We start from the raw sequence: 23,444 nt of genomic DNA, 5'->3' as shown, positions 1-23,444 counted from the left end.
TAACCGGGGGCATAGATTTAAAGTAATTGGTAGAAGTATTTCAAGGGGAGTTGAGAATTTTTTTCACCCAGAAGGTGATGGGCGGGGGTCGGGGGGGTGGTCTGGAACTCACTACCTGAAAGGGTGATCGATGCAGAAACCCTCATAGCATTTAAAAAGTACTTGGATATGCACTTGAAGTGCCGTAACCTATAGTGCCATCCGAGACTGGATCTTGTGTAACGAAAGGACTAATTAGCAATCTGGTCATGTGGGACCCCTTGGTGAAGAGTGACCATAATATGGTAGAATTCTTCATTAAGCTGGAGAGTGACATAGTTAATTTAGAGACTAGGGTCCTGAACTTAAAGAAAGGAAACTTCAACGGTATGAGACATAATTGGCTAGGATAGACTGGAGAATGATACTGAAAGGGTTGACGGTGGATCGGCAATGGCAGACATTTAAATATCACATGGATGAACTACAACAATTGTACATCCCTGTCTGGAGTAAAAATAAAACGGGGAAGGTGGTTGAAACGTGGCTAACGAGGGAAATTAAGGATAGTGTTAAATCCAAGGAAGAGGCATATAAATTGGCTAGAAAAAGCAGCAAACCTGAGGACTGGGAGAAATTTAGAATTCAGCAAAGGAGGATTAAGGGTTTAATTAGGAGGGGGAAAATAGAGTATGAGAGTAAGCTTGCAGGGAACATAAAAACTGACTGCAAAAGCTTCTATAGATTAGTGAAGACTAATGTGGATCCCTTGTTGTCAGAATCAGGTGAATTCATAATGGGAATCAAGGAAATGGCAGACCAATTGAACAAATACTTTGGTTTTATCTTCACTAAGGAAGACACGAATAACCTTCCGAAAATACTAGGGGACCGAGGGTCTAGCGAGAAGAGGGAACTGAGGGAATTCCTTATTAGTCAGGAAATGGTGTTAGGGAAATTGAAGGGACTGAAGGCCGATAAATCCCCAAGGCTTGATAGTCTATATCCCATAGTAATAAGGAAGTGGCCCTCGAAATAGCAGATGCATTGGTGGTCATTTTCCAACATTCCATGGACTCTGGTTCAGTTCCTATGGATTGGAGGGTAGCTAATGTAACCCCACTTTTTAAAAAAGGAGGGAGAGAGAAAATAGGGAATTATAGACCGGTTAGCCTGACATCGGTGGTGAGGAAAATTCTGGAATCAATTATTAAAGATGTCATAGCAGCGCATTTGGAAAGCAGTGACAGGATGGATTTATGAAAGGGGAATCTTGCTTGACAAATCTTCTAGAATTTTTTGAGGATGTAACTAGTAGAGTGGATAAGGGAGAACCAGTGGATGTGGTGTATTTGGACTTTCAAAAGGCTTTTGACAAGGGCCCACGCAAGAGATGAGTGTGCAAACTTAAGGCACATGGTAATGGGGGTAATGTATTGATGTGGATAGAGAACTGGTTGGCAGACAGGAAGCAAAGAGTGGGAATATAAACGGGCCCTTTTCAGAATGGCAGGCAGTGACTAGTGAGGTGCCACAGGGTTCAATGCTGGGACCCCAGCTATTTACAATATACATTAATGATTTAGACGAAGGAATTGAATGTAATATCTCCAAGTTTGCAGATGACACTAAGTTGGATGGCAGTGCGAGCTGTGAGGAGGATGCTAGGAGACTGCAGAGGGACATGGGACAGGTTAGGTGAGTGGGCAAATGCATGGCAGATGCAGTATAATGTGGATAAGTGAGAGGTTATCCAATTTGGTGGCAAAAATAGGAAGGCAGAATATTTTCTGAATGCTGACAGATTAGTAAAAGAGGAGGTGCAACGAGACCTGGGTGTCATGGTACATCAGCCAATGAAGGTAGGCATGCAGGTACAGCAGTCAGTAAAGAAAGCAAATGGCATGCTTGGCAAGGGGATTTGAGTATGGAAGCAGGGAGGTCTTACTGCAGTTGTACAGGGTCTTGGTGAGACCACACCTTGAGTATTGTATTCAGTTTTCGTCTCTTAATCTGAGGGAGGACAATCTTGCTATTGAGGGAGTGCAGCGAAGGTTCACCAGACTGATTCCCGGGATGGCAGGACTGACATATGAAGAAAGACTGGATCAACTAGGCTTATATTCTCTGTAATTTACAAGAATGAGAGGAGATCTCATAGAATCATATAAAATTCTGATGGGATTGGACAGGTTAGATGCAGGAAGAATGTTCCCGATGTTGGGGAATTCCAGAACCAGGCATCACAGTCTAAGGATAAGGGGTAAGCCATTTAGGATTGAGATGAGGAGAAACTTCTTCACTCAGAAAATTGTGAACCTGTGGAATTCTCTACCACAGAAAGGTGTTGAGGCCAGTTCATTAGATATATTCAAAAGGGAGTTAGATGTGGCCCTTACAGCTAACGGGATCAAGGGGTATGGAGAGAAAGCAGGAATGAGGTACTGAAGTTGCATGATCAGCCATGATCATATTGAATGGTGGTGCAGGCTCGAAGGGCCGAATGGCCTACTCCTGCACCTTTTTTCCATGTTTCTATGCTACAGACCAAGAGCTGGAAAATGGGATTAGGTTGGATAGTTATTTTGCGGCCGGTCTAAACACGATGGCCTAAATGGCCTCCTTCTGTGCAGTAAACTTCTATGGTTCTATGATCACATGCCATCAGTGCACCCCACCTAAAGTCCTCTTGCATGTAATAGCTGAATTGCTACATCTTGATCTCTATGCCCCTTGGCAGTGAAACTCCTCATTCGATTATCCAAAGACGCATCTTAATTTCTTTCAAAGCTAACCACCAACTGGCATCTCTTAACTGTAATGGTTCCACCTTTAAACCTTCTTCATGATCAATAACCTTGTAAAGAACAATGCTTTAGTATAGCACCTTATCATATCAGAATCTCCCAAAGTGCTTCACAGTGTGAGATTACTAGTTTTGAATGGAGTGACTGCTATTTTTTAGGTAAATATATCTCCTCTGACGAGTATAATTTCGACATCTAATTGACTCCAAAGCTGCCTCCAAGAAACCTGCTCTTCTGTTGTACTCTTCTTCCTTGCTGCATCCACACAGTGTTGGAATCAAGACTCATTGCACAGTATCCTATGCTAAATTATTCTTTCCTAGCATCTCTGCACTGTCTTGCCTCCCTCAGGCTTCCTAAAATCTTCATGCTTTTAAAATCTAAGCTTGGTGTCATTAGATTGCTATTTTAATGATTTACTTTGACTTATCTCATAATTTTTTGGACCTTGATGGTGTCTACACATCTTGATGGCATGAGTCTTGGACTGTCACCCTTGTTTTTCAAAAAAGTACTGTTTTATACGTGACATGGGAATATTTGAGGTTAACCACGGAAACATGGTTAAAAAGTTTCATTCCTCAACAATAACATCAGTTACTGTAATGAGCATGAAAGAAAAATCACAATGCAGCCTAAATGTTTTCATTAAATGTTTGCTTTTGCTAATTGTATTCCTTCTCTAGCTCTTTCTGACATGCCCAACCTGGAGCCTAAAATGCTGGTATAATAGGAACATGCAGTTTGATCACTTTAATGTTATTTTTAAAATATATAAAAACTAAATAAAACATTTTCTCCTCTTCTAGTTGATAGGGAAAAAGATTCCTCCTGTCTTTATCCAGATGGTGCTTAGAATGTGAAACTTGCTATCATGTGGAGTCGTCATCATCATAGGCAGTGCCTCGAACCGAGGATGACTTGCTTCCACGTCAGAACGTTCACAGGTGCTTCAATGAAGGACCTAAAGTTCCAGGTCCCGAACTAAATCTTGAAGGGTGGAAGATGCCTGTGCGTGGATTTTTTTAACGTGTGGTTGCCATTGCACACCAGCCACCACATGGGCTTGACAGAGCTAGGTCTTGGTCCAGTAGCAAGGATTAATCAAGACAACTGGAGACCAGCTCTGCTGCACGGACCTCATGCGCACACACAACGCAGTGTGGGCTGGCCCATGCTGCCCTTGGGCTCACGCCTCTCCTGGGCCCTGAGCTCACGCCTCTCCTGGGCCACGAACTCACGCCTCTCCTGGGCCCCGATCACATCCCCCTACAATCTCCCGGCGCTCCTTCGCTCCGACCTCACCGCTCCTGCAGTACCTGCCCACGCTCCAATCACCGACCTGCACCTTGATGATGCCCCTTTTCACTGCCATTGCCCTGCTGCTCCAGCACGTACTGCTGCTTGGTGTGGTGCACCGCCATGCTGTTCCTTCTGCTCCACGGCCTGCTCCGATGGTACTCGCAGGCCGGTGGCCGTGTAGACTGCTGGGCTTGGGAGTATGTGGAGTATGAGGCGAATAGATGCATTTAAGGGGGAGCATAGACCAGGTGGGCTGAATGGCCTGTTTCACTGCTGAAAATTCTATGTAAATGTTCCGGGAATCGAATCAAATCAAAACTCTGGTGCACTGAACTTCGGTAGAGGTAGTGCTGAACATATCACCTGAGAAGGGGCTGCAGAACTGTATAGAACACAAAAGATACAGGTGATACTTGCAAAACAGAGAGAATGGCAAAAAATGCTTTCTAAGACTAGCAAAAAAATGATCAAAAGTAGCAAGACAATTGCTGAGATCAGTGAACAAGCATGGGGCGATGACTGGGTAAATAGAAAGGGTGGGAAAACATGCTACACCGATGGATTGAAGTTAATTTTACACCTGTTTTGCAATAAGTAAAAATGACCTCTCAAATATATTTATAATTAGTTTCCTTAATTCAAATGCTCAATTTATTGAGTCCAAGTGCTGGGCACCTTACCTGCTGCACCACTGCAGAGTTGGATGACAGAAATGATCCATAGAGCAATGTGCACACTTTTGAGCTGTGCAAGTCAAATTCGGTGTATGCACAGGCATCATTTTTCTGCTTTACAGGCCCAACTCTAACTGGCTGTTATTCTTCTGCATTGCAAGAATCAGTTTCCATTGTTAAACCGTGGCTGGGAGTAAAAGATCCCATGGTGCTATTTTGAACAAGAACAGGGGAGTTCTCCCTAGTGTCCAGGTCAATATTTATCCCTCAACCAAGATCACTAAAAACAGATTATCTGGCCATTTATCTGATTGCTGTTTTGGGATCTTGCTGTGCACATATCAGCAGGCATGTTTCTCTACATTACAAAAGTGATGACACTTCAAATGTACTTCATTGGCCGTGAAACTCTTTGGGATGATTTGAGGTCATGAAAGGCATTCTATAAATGCAAGTTCATTCATTCTTTCTGGCCCACTGAAACCCTGGCTCCAAGTGCCATCAAGCATTCCGAGAGCTAGCACTGGCAAATACAAAGCAAAACTACATCACGGAAACAGGCCATTCGACCCAACTAGTCCATGTTATTTTTTGTATGAACAGCAGTCTGAATCCCTTATGTTCCCATATTCCTTTATCCTGTTTTCCTTCAAGCACCACTCTTAAATGTTGACAAGGTCTTTACTTCAATCACTAACTCCGTTAATGCATTCCACAGCTTCATAACCCTCTGTTGAAAAAATTTCTTACATTTAACCTATATCCCTGTGTTCTATATCTCTAAAACTATAAATGGTCTACACTGGACTATCCCTTCATAGTTTTGAACACCCTTGAACAAATAACCCTATAATCTCCTCTGTTTTCATGAAGACAGCCCCAATTTTTTAAAAGTGTTTCTTTGTATTTATATTTCCTCAGACCAGACCACAATCTAGTGAATCTGTGCTGTACCCTCCGTTGCCTGAACTACCTTCCCATTGGTGTGGAGCCCAAAACTGTTCTCTAATTTTCACCTTAATAAGCTTTTATATAGATTCACCGTTCCATGACAATGTTTACATTTTAGATCTCTTGCCATAAAACCCAATGTTCTTCAGCTTTCTTTTGATATTATCCACTCGAGGTGCTGTTGTTAGTGTTTCAACCTCAAATCCCGCTGCTCTTCCACATCACTGAGCCTTTCCCAGTTCCAAGTATAATTATTTTTATTAGCAAAATGTATCCACTGCTTGAATTTCATTGAATTGCATTTCAGCTGTCACTTTCTTTTCACCATGTTACCTATAACCCCTTTGGTGCTCATAATTATTTACTGTACCTCCTATTTTAGCATCATCTGCAATTTTGGACACTACGCCCTATATGTGAACTATTGCCGTCTCAGCCTCCTGACATCCCAAAGCTTTTCCACCATCTACAAGGCACAAGTCAGGAGTGTGATGGAATGCTTGCCACTTGCCTGGATGAGTGCAACTCCAACAACACTCAAGAAGCTCCACACCATCCAGGACAAAGCAGCCCGTTTGATCATCACCCCATTCACCACCTTAAACATTCACTCCTTCCATCACTGGCGTACCGTGGCTGCAGTGTCTACCATCGACAAGATGCACTGCAGCAACTCACCACGGCTTCTTCAGCAGCACCTCCCAAACCCATGTCCTCTACCACCTAGACGGACAAGGGGAGCAGGCACATGGGAACACCACCACTACCTCCACGTTCCCCTCCACACCATCCTGACTTGGACATATATCGCCGTTCCTTCATCGTCGCTGGGTCAAAATCCTGGAACTCCTTCCCTAACAGCACTGTGGGAGTACCTTCACCACATGGACTGCAGCGGTTCAAGAAGGCAGCTCACCACCACCTTTTCGAGGGCAATTAGGGATAGCCAATAAATGCTGGCATTGCCAGCGACGCTCACATCCTATGAACGAATAAAAAAAAAAGCCTTGGTTCAGTGGTAGCACTCTCACCTCTGAGCCAGAAAGTTGTGGGTTCAAGCCCCATGGCAGAAACTTAAGCACATGATCTAGGCGAGCACATATGTCCAGTACTGAATGGATACTGCACTGTTGAAGGTACCATCTTTCGGATGAGATGTTAAACTGAGGCCCCATCTGGCCCCACAGGTGGATGGAAATAATCTCTCAATACGATTCAAAGAAGAGCAGGGGAGTTCTCCCGGTAACCTGGCGAAACATTTATCCCTCGGCTAACACCTAAAACAGATGGCCTGGTCATTTATTTCATTGCTGTTTGTGGGAGCTTGCTGTGCACAGTTAGGCTGCTGCTACATCCATTGAATTTGCCCTAATCCACCATTTCTTTCACCTCCTCAAAGCAGACCCTTCCATTCTGAAATCCAAGTTGGCTGCTCTATTTATTGACTCTTCATCTAGATATTTAGATCTATGGCTACAGAGAAAGAGCAGTGGGTGGGGGGTGGGATTAATTGGATAACTCTACGAAAGAGCCAGCACAGGCACTATGGGCCGAATGGCCCCCTTCTGTGCTGTATCATTCAATAATTGATATTTAGTTGCTTCATCTTTAATTAAAGGTACAGGTTGAACCTCACTTATCCGGAACCCTCGGGGCCTGTTCTGGAAAGGGAGGTTCAACCTGCCACATGTATGTAACTAATTGTCTTGTAATTATCTGGGTTAGTTTCCTCTCCCTTTTTGCAAATGGATATTACATTTGCCACTCTCCAGTCCTCTGGCACATGCCCACTCTCAGTAGAAGCCTGAAATCTAATTTCTGTGGCCTCCATTATCTCTTACCGGCTTTCCCTCCGAACCTTTCAATCTGTCCAATTACATCACGGCACTTTATCCTGCTTTGGCTTAACTAGCTTCCCTCATACTTTCCTATTTATTATAATATCCCACATTTAACCATTCCTCCCCAATGTCCTCCTCTTGTACTATAAGGAGTTACCAAGTCTCCTTCACCCATCACCCCTGTACCTACATTGGCTCCCAGTCCAGTAGCTTCTCAATTTTAAAATTCTCATCCTTGATTTCAAATCCCTCCATGGATTCGTCTCTCCTTATCTCTATACCCTCTTCCAGCTCTACAACCCTCCGATCTCTGTGCTCTTCCAATTTTGGCCTCTTGTGAATCCCCGATTTTAATTGCTCCACCATTGGTGGCAATACCTTCAGCTGCCTCAGCTCTAAGCTCTGAAATTCCCTCCCTAAACCTCTTCACCTTTCCACTTCTGTCTCCTTGGAGACACTCCTTAAAACCTACCACTTTGACCAAACTTTTGGTGATCTGTCCTAATATCTCCTTATGTGGCTCAGTGTCAAATTCTGTTTGGTAACGCTCCTGTGAAGCTCCTTGGAAGGTTTTACTCTGTTAAAGGCTCTACATAAATGCAAGTTGTTGTTGTATAAATGCAAATAGTTGTTACAGAAACTATTATGGAAGTTATTATGGAAACAGTGATGCAAGTGCTTGCTGTACTCGACTATCCTCCATTTGTCCTTTCCTGTTCTGCTGCAACAATCAGCCTCAGACTGCATCACCCACCGTCCAAGTGTGATCTTTCCATTCCTCATGCCAGAATTCCTGTGGCTGCTTGGAGTGCAATTAGAAATTGGTGCTAAATTACTGGAAGCTAGGTTGACGCTGTCCAAATTAATTTCACATCGGAGCTCTGCAGCCAGCAGCTGGAGAAGAGACTTTCTTCCCATCTACTGGGTCTGAATTGAAATCCAGGGCCATATTTTTAATCAAAGTAAATGACAGTTTGAACAGAATTTGCAACTGACTGAAATAACCCCAACTGGCTATCAATGTTGCAGTTTGTTACTTGCGTGGACAGCAAACTGTGTTCAGATGCTATGCTAATGTACCTCATATCCGCTATGAACATGCTTGTTAAATTATAATAGGGACCTTATTTTGTTGTAGATTAAAGCAGGCTGAGCTCTGTTTGTAATTGTTATAGAGGCTCAATCTGGGTGTTTGAATTTCTCATCGGTATTTCATGCAAGCAACCATCTTTCCAGAAATTCGTATATTTATTCTAATTATTGAATAAGGTCACTGACCCATTTCAGTCAACATGAGATGTTTACCTGCCATGATGGAAGGTAATTGACATTCATTTGTCTTACAGAAAGGTCAGTCTGTGAACTTTTTAGCTGCCAGATCTTTTGAGGTGTGCAGAAGCATTTGCTGTTTTTGAATTTGTGGTTATAATGTAAGCCACATAACATACTTACCTACAGGACAAAAATGTTGATTGAATTCCCTCCTGGTTATCGCCTATTTGATATTGGATTGACCGGGGTAGTACCCCTCCCACTTCCAGTGCATGAAATGGTTGCCGGACCCTTTTTCACTGGCCCTCTTCCCTTTCCCCCATCCATCGCCTGTCTAATTGTTAAAGTTAATCATTTTGAATGTTATTTTCCCTTCACCCCCTCACCCGAATTAACTGCTTCCCTACCTCAACATTCCTATAATCTACAGGTTTTTGGAATACAACTTTATCATCACCTAATCACTACTTCATCTTCTGTCTTACTCCTTACAACCATGATGGTGCCATGCAAAGTCCAAAGTTCTTTTTCTTGGTTTCTCAGTTTTAAAAAAAAACTTCAGTTGTTAGCCCCTTATTCTCCCTCATTTTATCGACATTTAAAAGAAAAAGCACTATTGTGAATTTCATCTGAACTTGTATACCTTGAAAAGTTGCACATCTGGCCAGTCGTGGTTGTGGTAACAAGGAACCCCAGTCATGTTTGTTCTGGCTTCATTAGTGATCCATCTGATTGCTGGATAAAGTAATTACAGTTAAAGCAAATATTGGTGTTGCAACCTCTGTGGGGGCTTGAACCTGCTGTCATAGATGTGTGAAGCAATTGTGCTACTTCCTAACTCAACTGCATTATAATGATTGAGTATTGATATTTTACATCTTTGTTGACATTTGTATAGAGCATAAAAGATGGCTGACAACGTGTTATAATGCTATGGTGCAAACAGGGTGCCATGGTAATGCTATGAAATCCGAGAGTAAAAGTCAACCATCTAGCAAAAGCAGACAACACCCAGCTCTTTTTATATATGCTTTTTCCACTCGTTTGTAACTTTCATTTGAATTCTGCTTTGAGGCTAACAATGTCATTTAACATATAAAAGAGATTGCATCGCGAAAGTGCATGGCTTTTGCACACTGCAAGAAATCACATGAATTTCTTTTTAGGGAAAAAAAAGTTATGTTCCACTATCCTGTACTTATATCTTTATTTTATTGATAATCATTTGTTCACCTCCTTTAAAACGTGAAATTGACATTTCCACCCCTCTGTGTTCAGGTCCCGAGGGCCTCGGATTTAGCATCACGTCACGGGACGTCCCTGTTGGTGGCTCAGCACCGATCTATGTGAAAAATATCCTTCCCAAAGGTGCGGCTATCCAAGATGGCAGGCTAAAGGCAGGAGACCGTCTTCTGGAGGTGGGTGGATGCAAAAACAACTTCACATGTTCAAGCTGTATTCACAGATTGTCAGCCTTTTACTTCAAAGGCGATTGTGTACTGGGAGAGCACCAAGCATGCTCATCATTCTGTAGGTGGAGCTAATGCACTGGGAGAGTGTGTCCAGGGTGGATTATGGATTTCAAGTGTGTTTGTTCTGAGATGCTTGCCACATATATAATCAGCTTTACAGTTAGCAGCAGTAGCTTGTGTATTCTCTGATTGTAGGTTGTTATTATTGGGCAGTTGTGTACCAGCAGATGTTCCTTTTTTTTAATTGTATTTTTGTTGCTTACGTATGCTGTAATTAAACTTTTAATTTGTTGTTTGCGAGGCCTTGCAATGGAATATAACCTTCAGTCTCACACCGCTGCACTGTAAGAAGATCTGATGAAAGCAAACTTTTAAAAAAAATTGTGCTAAACTTTTGTTTTAAAGATGTTTAATGTTAGGAAGGAGCTGACTGGACTGTCGCCTTTCTGCTGATATTTAAAATGAAACCAGCACTTGTGTGTTGGTCAATGGGACTCTGCTTCGCTGGACAGACGACAATACCGTGCTGGCAGCAATTTTTTTCTATATTCATTCTTTGGATGTGGGTATCGCTGACAAGGCCAGTATTTATTGCCCCTCCCGAGTTACCCTGAGAAGCTGGTGGTGGCTTGTCTTCTTGAACCACCGTCACAGTTTGATACAACTGAGTGTCTTACTCAGGCATTTCTGAGGACATTTAAAAGTCAACAATGTTTGTGTGGGACTGAAGTCACGTATAGGCCAGACCGAGTAAGGACGACAGGTTTCCTTCCCTAAAGGTTTTGACAACAATCAGACAGCTTTTTGACCATTTTTACTGACTGGCTTTTATCTCCAGATTTTTTGGAACTTAATTCCATTTCTCAAAGGGTGGGATTTGAACTCCGGTTCTCTGGATTATTAGTGCAGACCTCGAGATTGCTATTCCACTAACATAACCACTACACTACCACACTCGTAAGATATACGTGTACTTCAGCAATGTATACCTCCACATTGAATATTTTGCACCACTCTAAGTATTTACTGATCTCAAACCAGTACCTGTAGCTGAACACCATAAAATTGTGTTGTGCCTAAAAAGTAAATTCTGAATCACTCGTCAGAACCATGTATAGAGTCAGACATACACCCTGGTTTTGAGAAGCCTATTCCTGCTGATCACACCTTTTCCTTGTTTTTTTGGTTCCTACATTTTTTTCATCTAAATCTATCTGTAAATACTGTACAACCTACCAAGCAGCATGTGCTCTATCACTCTGTGTTCGACAGTGAACTGCAGTGTGTACATTTATACAACTACAAAATAAACACAAGTGAGAAACCAAAAATAAAAAGCACAGAAACAGTCAAACAATTTCCATACTTTCTCCTTGTGGTTTTGCTCTTGCTTAAACTGGATTTTCTTTTAACCCAATGGGGCCTTATCCAGTATATTTTAATATTTCTGCTATACTGTTTGCTCTCATAGAAACATAGAAACATAGAAAATAGGTGCAGGAGTAGGCCATTCGGCCCTTCTAGCCTGCACCGCCATTCAATGAGTTCATGGCTGAACATTCAACTTCAGTACCCCATTCCTGCTTTCTCGCCATACCCCTTGATCCCCCTAGCAGTAAGGACCTCATCTAACTCCTTTTTGAATATATTTAGTGAATTGGCCTCAACAACTTTCTGTGGTAGAGAATTCCACAGGTTCACCACTCTCTGGGTGAAGAAGTTCCTCCGCATCTCGGTCCTAAATGGCTTACCCCTTATCCTTAGACTGTGACCCCTGGTTCTGGACTTCCCCAACATTGGGAACATTCTTCCTGCATCTAACCTGTCTAACCCCGTCAGAATTTTATATGTTTCTATGAGGTCCCCTCTCATTCTTCTGAACTCCAGTGAATACAAGCCCAGTTGATCCAGTCTTTCTTGATAGGTCAGTCCCGCCATCCCGGGAATCAGTCTGGTGAACCTTCGCTGCACTCCCTCAATAGCAAGAATGTCCTTCCTCAGGTTAGGAGACCAAAACTGTACACAATACTCCAGGTGTGGCCTCACCAATGCCCTGTACAACTGTAGCAACACCTCCCTGCCCCTGTACTCAAATCCCCTTGCTATGAAGGCCAACATGCCATTTGCTTTCTTAACCGCCTGCTGCACCTGCATGCCAACCTTCAATGACTGATGTACCATGACACCCAGGTCTCTTTGCACCTCCCCTTTTCCTAATCTGTCACCATTCAGATAATAGTCTGTCTCTCTGTTTTTACCACCAAAGTGGATAACCTCACATTTATCCACATTATACTTCATCTGCCATGCATTTGCCCATTCACCTAACCTATCCAAGTCGCTCTGCAGCCTCACAGCATCCTCCTCGCAGCTCACACTGCCACCCAACTTAGTGTCATCCGCAAACTTGGAGATACTACACTCAATCCCCTCATCTAAATCATTAATGTACAGTGTAAACAGCTGGGGCCCCAGCACAGAACCCTGCGGTACCCCACTAGTCACTGCCTGCCATTCTGAAAAGTACCCATTTACTCCTACTCTTTGCTTCCTGTCTGACAACCAGTTCTCAATCCATGTCAGTACACTACCCCCAATCCCATGTGCTCTAACTTTGCACATCAATCTCTTGTGTGGGACCTTGTCGAACGCCTTCTGAAAGTCCAAATATACCACATCAACTGGTTCTCCCTTATCCACTCTACTGGAAACATCCTCAAAAAATTCCAGAAGATTTGTCAAGCATGATTTCCCTTTCACAAATCCATGCTGACTTGGACCTATCATGTCACCTCTTTCCAAATGCACTGCTATGACATCCTTAATAATTGATTCCATCATTTTACCCACTACCGATGTCAGGCTGACCGGTCTATAATTCCCTGTTTTCTCTCTCCCTCCTTTTTTAAAAAGTGGGGTTACATTGGCTACCCTCCACTCCATAGGAACTGATCCAGAGTCAATGGAATGTTGGAAAATGACTGTCAACGCATCCACTATTTCCAAGGCCACCTCCTTAAGTACTCTGGGATGCAGTCCATCAGGCCCTGGGGATTTATCGGCCTTCAATCCCATCAATTTCCCCAACACAATTTCCCGGCTAATAAGGATTTCCCTCAGTTCCTCCTCCTTACTAGACCCCCCGACCCCTTTTATAACCGGAAGGTTGTTCGTGTCCTCCTTCGTGAATACCGAACCAAAGTACTTGTTCAATTGGTCCGCCATTTCTTTGTTCCCCGTTATGACTTCCCCTGATTCTGACTGCAGGGGACCTACGTTTGTCTTTACTAACCTTTTTCTCTTTACATATCTATAGAAACTTTTGCAATCCGTCTTAATGTTCCCTGCAAGCTTCTTCTCATACTCCATTTTCCCTGCCCTAATCAAACCCTTTGTCCTCCTCTGCTGAGTTCTAAATTTCTCCCAGTCCCCAGGTTCGCTGCTATTTCTGGCCAATTTGTATGCCACTTCCTTGGCTTTAATACTATCCCTGATTTCCCTTGATAGCCACGGTTGAGCCACCTTCCCTTTTTTATTTCTATGCCAGACAGGAATGTACAATTGTTGTAGTTCATCCATGCGGTCTCTAAATGTCTGCCATTGCCCATCCACAGTCAACCCCTTAAGTATCATTCGCCAATCCATCTCAGCCAATTCACGCCTCATACCTTCAAAGTTAGCCTTCTTTAAGTTCTGGACCATGGTCTCTGAATTAACTGTTTCATTCTCCATCCTAATGCAGAATTCCACCATATTATGGTCACTCTTCCCCAAGGGGCCTCGCACAACGAGATTGCTAATTAATCCTTTCTCATTACATAACACCCAGTCTAAGATGGCCTCCCCCCTAGTTGGTTCCTCGACATATTGGTCTAAAAAACCATCCCTTATGCACTCCAGAAAATCCTCCTCCACCGTATTGCTTCCAGTTTGGTTAGCCCAATCTATGTGCATATTAAAGTCACCCATTATAACTGCTGCACCTTTATTGCACGCACCCCTAATTTCCTGTTTGATGCCCTCCCCAACATCACTACTACTGTTTGGAGGTCTGTACACAACTCCCACTAACGTTTTTTGCCCTTTGGTGTTCTGCAGCTCTACCCATATAGATTCCACATCATCCAAGCTAATGTCCTTCCTAACTATTGCCTTAATCTCCTCCTTAACCAGCAATGCTACCCCACCTCCTTTTCCTTTTATTCTATCCTTCCTGAATGTTGAATACCCCTGGATGTTGAGTTCCCAGCCCTGCTCATCCTGGAGCCACGTCTCCGTAATCCCAATCACATCATATTTGTTAACATCTATTTGCACAGTTAATTCATCCACCTTATTGCGGATACTCCTTGCATTAAGACACAAAGCCTTTAGGCTTGTTTTTTTAACACCCTCTGTCCTTTTAGAATTTTGCTGTACAATGGCCCTTTTTGTTCTTTGCCTTGGGTTTCTCTGCCCTCCACTTTTCCTCATCTCCTTTCTGTCTTTTGTTTTTGCCTCCTTTTTGTTTCCCTCTATCTCCCTGCATTGGTTCCCATCCCCCTGCCATATTAGTTTAACTCCTCCCCAACTCCTGTTGCTCTTGCTTCCCAAATTCCTGCTTGCTGTTTTTATTTTCTGTGTTGTCCCCTGCTATTTAAGCTTCTTTTCTTCTTGCTTGGATTTCTTTTGTTTCCTCCTGTCACTGCCCCTTCATCCCCATTAATTGTGTCCAATGCCAGGCAAACCCTTGGCCGATTATTCACCCAGTCTGTGTGTCACTCCCTTTCCTGTCCAGTCTGCCTCCACAACTTGTTTAACTGTCTGCCCACTCCTGCTCCCGCAAAGAGTCACGGAATGCTATGGGGAGGCAGGCTTGTCCCAGCCTCCACTGCATTATGAAATTGTCTCCTCATGATAATCCTCTTTGCAATTATGTGAAAGTAGGAGCCAATAGATATTGATGAAACGCAATAGATGAGAGAGGGGTGGGGAAACTATATTGCACTGCAATCCTTCAATTTTGTAATACTTTTTCATATGCGTTCTCATCTCCTGTGTTATGGGGTCACAGTGCTGTAAAGTGAGGGAATCCTGTAGGTACTCTGATGACCTCAAATTGGTAGAATTCAGGAATCAGACTAATATAAGCAAACTTCAAACACCTCCACCTGTCAGTGAGGAGATTACCTCAAAATTCTCGGGAATACCGATTTGAAGCATAAGGAGATTCCTATCCATCTCGGCAATTGACTGTAACTTCGGCTGATGGAAGTCCGAGATCAATCATGCACATACCCTGGAGCAATTACAAATATTGAAGAATTTTTGAAGAGAATTTTAAAAACTTTTGAAGTCCTGTTGAACTTTCACTCATAAAGAAAGCAAAAAATGTTCCAATTTTTTTTTAATAAACGAAAGCTCCTATTCAATTTTAGAAGGAGTTTCTCCCATATGTTTTGAATAAAAGCTCAATTTGTTGAGCTATGTGCTACCAATCCAGCTTTTTGTTCCTGCAGAGCCTCACACAGCTGGCGTTGCACTTCTGCTATTTAGATGTGTTTTGTTGTCTTGTCAGTTTTTCAGGACTTGGCTTGAAATCAAGTAGTGGTTCAAATGATTTTGAAGTGGTGCAACTGGAAAGGGGCTCTAGTTATTTTAATCAAACTTCTACTTTGATGCCGACTGTTTTGAGAGATTACAGATGATGCGATATCAAGCAGAAGATAGCTTATCAAAGCTAATGCTAAGTGGCACTGCTGTAAAAGAAAACTCGCACTTAAATAGTGGACACTTTAACTGCAACAGCTCATTTTAATTATCAACAGTTTTCAAGCTACAATGTGAAAAATGTGGTAGACTTGTAAATGATTCCTTTGAGAACTGACAGGAATTTTTTTTCCATAAGAATATAAAAGTATTAAATTGTGGTATTTCTGTTCATCTCATGAGATGTTGAAAATTAAAAAATATGTAGTTCTATCTAATTTTTCCCTTTTTGTAATTCAATCTTATAAGAAGGGATGTAATGAATCCACCTGACAGGCTGCAGGTGCTCTTAACACGAATGCAATTTTAAAAATAATTTTATGGCACTGGTAGCCAGCGGTGAACTGTGATTCACAGTTGGTGAGAGGTTGAGATGCAGTCAGCAATGAATAGAGTACCGAGATACTGGAGGGTTGGATCTCGTCTAAGCCAGTAGAGTTTCCAGCTGATCGGTGTGCGAGTTGTGGCCAGCAGGGCCTTAATGAATTGCGTACTAAAGCAGAGAAATAGGAATCTGAATCTTCCGACGTTGTCCGAGTTCCATTTTAGTCTTACTTGTGTGACAGCAATAAGTTTCTTTTCAAAAGAGGCGCACCAATTTTAAAACCGACTTAGCAATCAAACTGTTAACCAACTGCATTGAGTGGCCTGCCCAAATCTTGTCTGTGTACTGTTGCTGTACAGGTGGGATCAAAGTTAATGATCACTCACTCGTGTAATTTCAGGTAAATGGTGTAGATCTAACTGGAAAAATACAAGAGGAAGTGGTGACCCTGCTGAGGAATACCAAGATGGGTGGCACTGTCAGTCTGCTGGTCCTCCGGCAAGAAGAAACCTTCCTCCCCCGGGAGCTGGTGCGTAGAACACCTGACAATTTGGAGAATTGCGAGAATAATCGGGAGCTGTTAGTGTTTTTGAGCATTTGCTGTTTGATGGGATCCATCTCCAACCACTCTCATTCTTTTTGTTTCCACATCACAATTTCATATTCTCTCCTTCACCACAGCTCTTGAAATCAGGTCAAAGCAGTAATGTCTGAATGGGTGTTCGTATTCATAGTAGATCATCGTGTTTTCATAAACTTTGCATGTTGTGAGGGTTTGATTCGGTATATACTTTATGACAAATAACTGGGGATATGTAAACCTTAGTTTCAGGTGACCAAGTATAAATCCATTTGCTGGTTAACACTATTAAATTGTTGCTGGAGAATTCGTTATAATGAGGTTAAATTTATATTTGTATGGCTGACATCTTGCCAGTGCAGTGACATTCACTAAGCTGTTGTTCAAGTCGCCGCATCTATATTGCAGAGATCCAGAATTGTTGTCGCGGTAAACCTCTTGGCAAGCAATAAGTTTTCCATTAGGTTTGCTGTCAACAAGGGCGGACATCGACGAGGAGGTCCAACACCGCCTTCAGTCGCCTGAGGAAGAGACTGTTTGAATACCACGACCTCAAACCCAGTATCAAGATCATGGTCTACAGAGCAGCAGTGATACCCGCCCTCCTATATGGCTCAGAGACATGGACTATGTGCAGCAGGCACCTCAAAACACTGGAGAAGTACCACTAACACTGCCTCCGCAAGATTCTGCAAATCCACTGGCAGGATAGGTGCACCAAAGTCTGTGTGCTCACTCAGGCCAACATCCCCAGCATCGAAGCACTGACTACGCACGATCAGCTCCAATGGACGGACCACATCGTCCACATGCCCGACGCGAGACTCCCAAAACAAGCGCTCTACTTGGAGCTCCGACACGGCAAGCAAGCCCCAGGTGGGCAGAGGAAACGCTTCAAGGTCACCCTCAAAGCACTGCTTAAAAAAATGTAACATCCCCACCGACACCTAGGAATCCCTGGCCCAAGACCGCCCAAAGTGGAGGAAGAGCATCCAGGAAGGCGTTGAACACCTCGAGTCTGTTCACCGAGAGCAAGCTGAAGCCGAAGTGTAGACAGCGGAAGGAGCGCGCAGCAACTCAGGCCCCCCACCCACCCGTTCCTTCAACCACCGGTTACCCCACCTGTGACAGAGACTGTAGGTCCCGCATTGGACTTTTCAGTCATCTGAGAACTCATTTTTAGTGTGGAAGCAAGTCATCCTCGACTCCGAGGGACTGCCTATGATGATGATTTGGTTTGCTAATTAACGTAAAGGGTGGTCTAAAAATGCTTGGTGTTGTGTAGTCAAATGAATGGTATGAGAACAACTACAACCATACATTGAGTTAAGACTGAAAGTCAAACCCACATCGATATTTTCTTAACTAGTGAACTTCTCAAATTATTGTCAATACCTCAGCTGTATTTGTTCCTTAGACTTTACAAAGAGTGATGCAAGAATGTATGGCTGCTAAGGAACCTAATTCCCCGTGTGCTTCTAGACTGCATTAATTCTTGTATGCTAATGTTTATGAATAGAAACGCAGAAGGAATTTCATTAGAAAAGGTCCGATTATCATCATAGCCTTTTTCATATTTAGAAGGAAATATTCTTTGTCTCATTGTATTGCAGGGCTGGCAGTCTGTGGAAAAAAAATTGTAATCCTTTTGCATCTCCCATCTCTGCTGATTTACTGCCTCAACGCTGTCCTCCTTCAGCTGAGAGGACAGAATAGCCTGAGCCAAAGATTTGTGCTTCCCACTTTCTGTGCCAGTGGATGAAAGATATGCCTTTCAGAGCAGCATATCCCCTGCCAATAATTTCTCTCCCTTGAGATGCAGTTTTCTGGTGCCATGAGCTACTCCATCCAGCAGCACAGCTGAGAACCAGTGAAAACCTGCCCAGGGGATCCCAAATCATGAGTCCCAATCACAGCTGGGAATTGAACCTGTTTCTTTAGCATGTGTGTGCAGCACTGGAATTCCAGAGCTGTCCTACTGAGCAATGTACGTAATTTACTGAGTTCTTTTGTCCAGTGCTTTGGGTTTTAATTTTTTTTTGGGGGGGGGGGGTTGAAAATTTTCTGACGCTCCTTCTGAGTTTCCATTTGTATTTTTTAAACCTATTACATATTCATTCTACTACCATGGTGGACTTTGAATTAAAGAGGGAATGACTGATAACTTTTCGTTTTGTTCTTTAAAACTTAGAAAAATCTGTTACTTTTATTAAATTCTTAATAGCCTTTTGACAAATCTTTAATACATAACATAACATGGTTTTCTGTTATATGAAGCGACTCATGCTAATTTAGATACAAAGTGACAATCTTCCTAACATTAAAAGTAAAAGTCACTAATCAATTAAATGTTGTACCTTATCATTGAATTTTCCATTATTAAATAAATGGGAAGCAGAAAGCTGTCTCCTTTCGCAGACTTTGGTAGAATTTGCTTCTGAGCAATTGTGTAGCCTGAAGCAGTTTTCCCTAGCTGGTCCCAGTGTCAGCATGATAGGTTGTAACAGATCAAGGATCACTCTTCAGTCTTGCAGCCTTTAGCTTCAGATGACCAAAGTTTGAATATACTTTTATTATTCTCCTGAAGCAAAGTTTAACAAATTGGCAAACTTCGCGTTTTGGTTTCAACTTTGAGCCACTTGCATTTCAACAAAACCAAAGCCAAATTCCAAATGTTGTTCCTGGCCCGGAAGACCACAGATTGACTAAAGCCATTAATAATTAAAGGACGGGATCTGGAATGCTATTTTATTTAACACAAATAAACTCAAAATAAATGTTAGTGCAACTTCTTTTTATAGTCCTCTGATACCTTTTAAAAGTAATAGGCAGCTAAGAAAACCTTTAAAGCCATTTTGATGCCTACTCAATACACATTTGAGACCATTACCCTTCGTGTGATAAAAAGAAGGAAGGATTTTGAAATTTAAAAGGCTCTTGGAGCTTTTCTATCCACCGTAGTAATTGGTCTCAGCTGTAAAACAGATAATGTGAAAGATGCCCGTGAATACTTTCAAACATGGGTTGCCTTTGTCGCTGTGTTCATCTGTGTAGCACACATGCCAGTGCCTCTTATGCCATGTGTTTTTATTCTTTGTTATTTCCACTTCTAGAAGAAAGAATCCAGTCAGATGCAGGCACCAAGTGACTTGGTAAGAATTCTGTGTTTTAAGCCACACAAACTGACATCTGAAAAGTAGATTTGCAAATGCATGTTCTGAATGTATTTTGTGATGAGCAGTTTAGATTTCTCACTGTTCTCAGCACCCTAACTGAAATGGAGCTATTTACTAAATCGTCACATTCAATTTAACTTTCCTGGCTATAAATTTGTCATTCCATACAATATTTGGCAGCAGAAATCTCTTGCAAATCACGCATACATCAAAATAAATGTACCAGCAATAGTAGCATGTACTTGAGAGTATATTGGTCAAAAGTACAAAAAAGCATGACAGCAGCTACAAGCCACAGCGATACTTGAACTTAAATTAGGAATTATTCTAATACTTTGTACGTGTTTGTAGGGAGCAACGAGACTATCTTCAATACAGGACCTATTTTATTTTCATGTCCATTTGATATTGAAAGTTTCCAAACTATCTGGAGCGTAATGTATCCATATGACTGACTTTATGAAGTGGCTCTCTAAAACACAATGCAGCAGTATGTGTGGTAGCTGTGTGATCCATATAGTTCAGCAATGGTGCAATTAAGAGGCCTTAAAAACTGTCTGCACTGTAAATGTCATTGTATATAATAGCATCTTTATTTGAAAATGGCTTGCTAATTACCTTTAGGTGCTTAGTTTGCAAATATGTCTTTAATTATTTTCTTCCGATGTACAGTACACCAGATGGTACACGTGGAAGTGAAGAATGGCGATGATAGTTATTTGTTCATCATGTGTTTCCTGCCCTTCCCCCCCCCCCCCCCCCCATGGACCATTAACCGAGTGAAAAATGTGCTGCATTAGGTGTTCAGTCATACCGATGGGTAGAAATGTTCAGTTCTGGAGAAGTTGCTGGTAATATTTCTGTTTACTGTCACTGAAATATTTGCTGAATTGGGAAATATATTCAAAGATTCTAGAGTTTGATCGAGCTGCAGTGCTTTTACATTTTCTTTCTTTAAAAAAAATCAGCAAGTGCCATATTAAAATGTATTTTCAGTTGTAGTTCTTTTCCCATGTAAAATTCAAAATATATATATTTTTTGATAAGGAGTTAGCTATTAAGGGAAAGCGAACATGATCCCTTTTATGTTGGATATAAATGAACAATTGACCATCTCATTGAAAGAACCACTTGACTTACTAATTGCTAGCTTTTCCTTTTACATCATTCCCCCATTCTGCCCACAGAGCTCAGTTTCTTTACCTGGCAATATGTAAACTGAATAGGATACAAACTGCTGCTGTAGGGCCCAAAGTCTCCTCCTGGAAAGCAATGCAGGTCCCCAAACTACGTGTTGGTGCTAAGATGCCATAAATGCATCTTGTCTGGCTGTGTGCTTTTTCCCATCAATGTGATGATGACTTCGCGAATTATTTCAAGGTTGCAGGAAACCTCAGCTAAACTTGATAGTTACGATAAAGGTTTTAATACACAGGTGACTTACTCAAGTAACCTCAAAAGGTATTGCGAAGTAAAACGGCTTCTTATAAAACTAGCTTTGCTGACCAGTGGTCTGGAGCATAATTGTGATTTTGAGCTCCCAACCTGTCTGTCCTGAGAAAGCCACTGCTTAAAGGTTGCTCCATGTGGGGAAGTGGTCTCAATAAATGCTGAGGGTAATTGCAGGCTACTTACAGTTTGTGAGGGAAGTTTGCAATTTTTTGGCTGCAAGTCGAGCTGTAAACCTCCCTCGCTAGCAGAAATTAAGATGTGATTGACCGCAGTATGAAATGACTGACTTAAAAAAAAAAATATATATATATATATATATATATGTTTGACACTTGGATGTGTGACCTGTAATGTGTGAAGTAATTGACACTTTCAGAAACTTTCATATAGATCGATTACTTTGTATGAGCAAGGTGCTGATAATCATAGTGCAGTTTGTAGTATGTTCGGATGTTTTTTGCCTCTCCCAGGACATCACGTGGTTCCGCAATTGCGTGGGGCAGGCTCAATGAACCAGAGAGTCTTTACCTGTCCGTCATTATTCATACGTACATATGTTATTAACTGACCAGAACAAACCAAGAAGGAGAGAAACTCATGCACCAAGATTTATTTTTCGGTTTACCTGTATAATCTGTTGTGAATCATGTGTTCTCAGATGAGCATTTTGTATGATATTGAGTAGAAATCTTTTTAACATTCACTAAAAAGCCTCTCTTACTTTACCATACCTCTGTTTGAAAACACACTTGCATTTCTATGGCACCTTTCACGACCTCAGGATGCCTGAACGTGCTTTACAACCAATGTAGTACTTTTGAAGTGTAGTCACTATTGTAATGTAGTGCGCCTATCTCCTCACTCTGCTATTTCTCTAAGAAACAGTAAAAACCCTGCTTTAAACATATGCTGAAAAATTAGCACATGCATTATAATGTAAATGCCAACTTTCCCGATTCATAGTAATAAATCTAGTTCAATGCAATATTGTACATTAAAATTTCATATCATCCTTGGCACACTTAAAGTATTTTCACGCTTTTTTCCTGTGGGTTAACTACATTTCAAAAATATTGCCAGTCCTAAGGCTTTTGTTTAAATTGTTATTTTACATATTAATACACTACATTAAACATTAAAATTTGACAGAGTACAGGGATGACTTGGATTTGACTTGTGCTTTAAGCATTATAGCTAAGCTGTTGTGATGCTCACACTTTCTGTGGAAACCATCAGATCAAATTTTTACAATAAACCTGTTCTGTGGACATGAGGTCAAGTTTTGCTCTAAGCACCATTCACAATCTGCAGAGAATACAGAAAAATGTTATTTCACACTTCCCAACAGTATACTGAACACTTGTTTTTTTTTAAATCCATAGAATAAACAGATTTCTTTCATGTCACCTTTTTGTTCTTTCACTGGTGTAAAAGACTCTAGCCTACAACCATCTGTGTGGCATACCTCCCCCTCCATATTCATTGATCCTAGTTGACTTATCTGCAACATAAATGCTTGAAATATTGCACCTCATAGAGGGACTTAGAAACAAATGATTCCTTTTGAATTTGTCTCTTAGAGACCAGAGATTTAACCCTGAGACTATTGGAATCTTTTACAACTTAAAAACAAAATAAGAATCCCTCTATTTTCCCCTCCGCTCCCCCTCTTCCCCCGTCCTTGGTAAACCCAGGGCACATATCAACTTCGCCCATAAAGGGGTAGATACACGACCTTCAAAATCCATTGCCTGTAGGAGGTGCATAAGAATGTCTTGGAGATAAAGCTTCAATTTTTGCTTACCCTGTACCCTGCTCAGCATTTCCCTATCCAGGTAGCTGAGATCACAGACATGCAGGTTTGA

The 23,444-nt window shown here is 41.9% G+C and overlaps 1 protein-coding gene across 7 annotated transcripts in view; it reads left to right on the top strand.

The window, feature by feature from the left end:
* The window catches only part of LOC139264671 (partitioning defective 3 homolog), a 984,694-nt gene that overhangs the window by 638,873 nt on the left and 322,377 nt on the right, over positions 1 to 23,444 (top strand). For all 7 annotated transcript variants that reach the window (XM_070881547.1, XM_070881545.1, XM_070881551.1 and 4 more), the window contains exons 10-12: positions 10,105 to 10,244; positions 16,772 to 16,900; positions 20,065 to 20,103. In XM_070881547.1, coding sequence (XP_070737648.1) covers positions 10,105 to 10,244; positions 16,772 to 16,900; positions 20,065 to 20,103 — 308 coding nt within the window. The remainder of the gene's footprint in view (positions 1 to 10,104; positions 10,245 to 16,771; positions 16,901 to 20,064; positions 20,104 to 23,444) is intronic.

Source organism: Pristiophorus japonicus, chromosome 5 (assembly GCF_044704955.1).
Source record: "Pristiophorus japonicus isolate sPriJap1 chromosome 5, sPriJap1.hap1, whole genome shotgun sequence".
Classification (NCBI taxonomy): domain Eukaryota; kingdom Metazoa; phylum Chordata; class Chondrichthyes; family Pristiophoridae; genus Pristiophorus; species Pristiophorus japonicus.
Note: the sequence above shows the minus strand (reverse complement) of the source record. Positions and strands in the feature narration are given on the sequence as shown.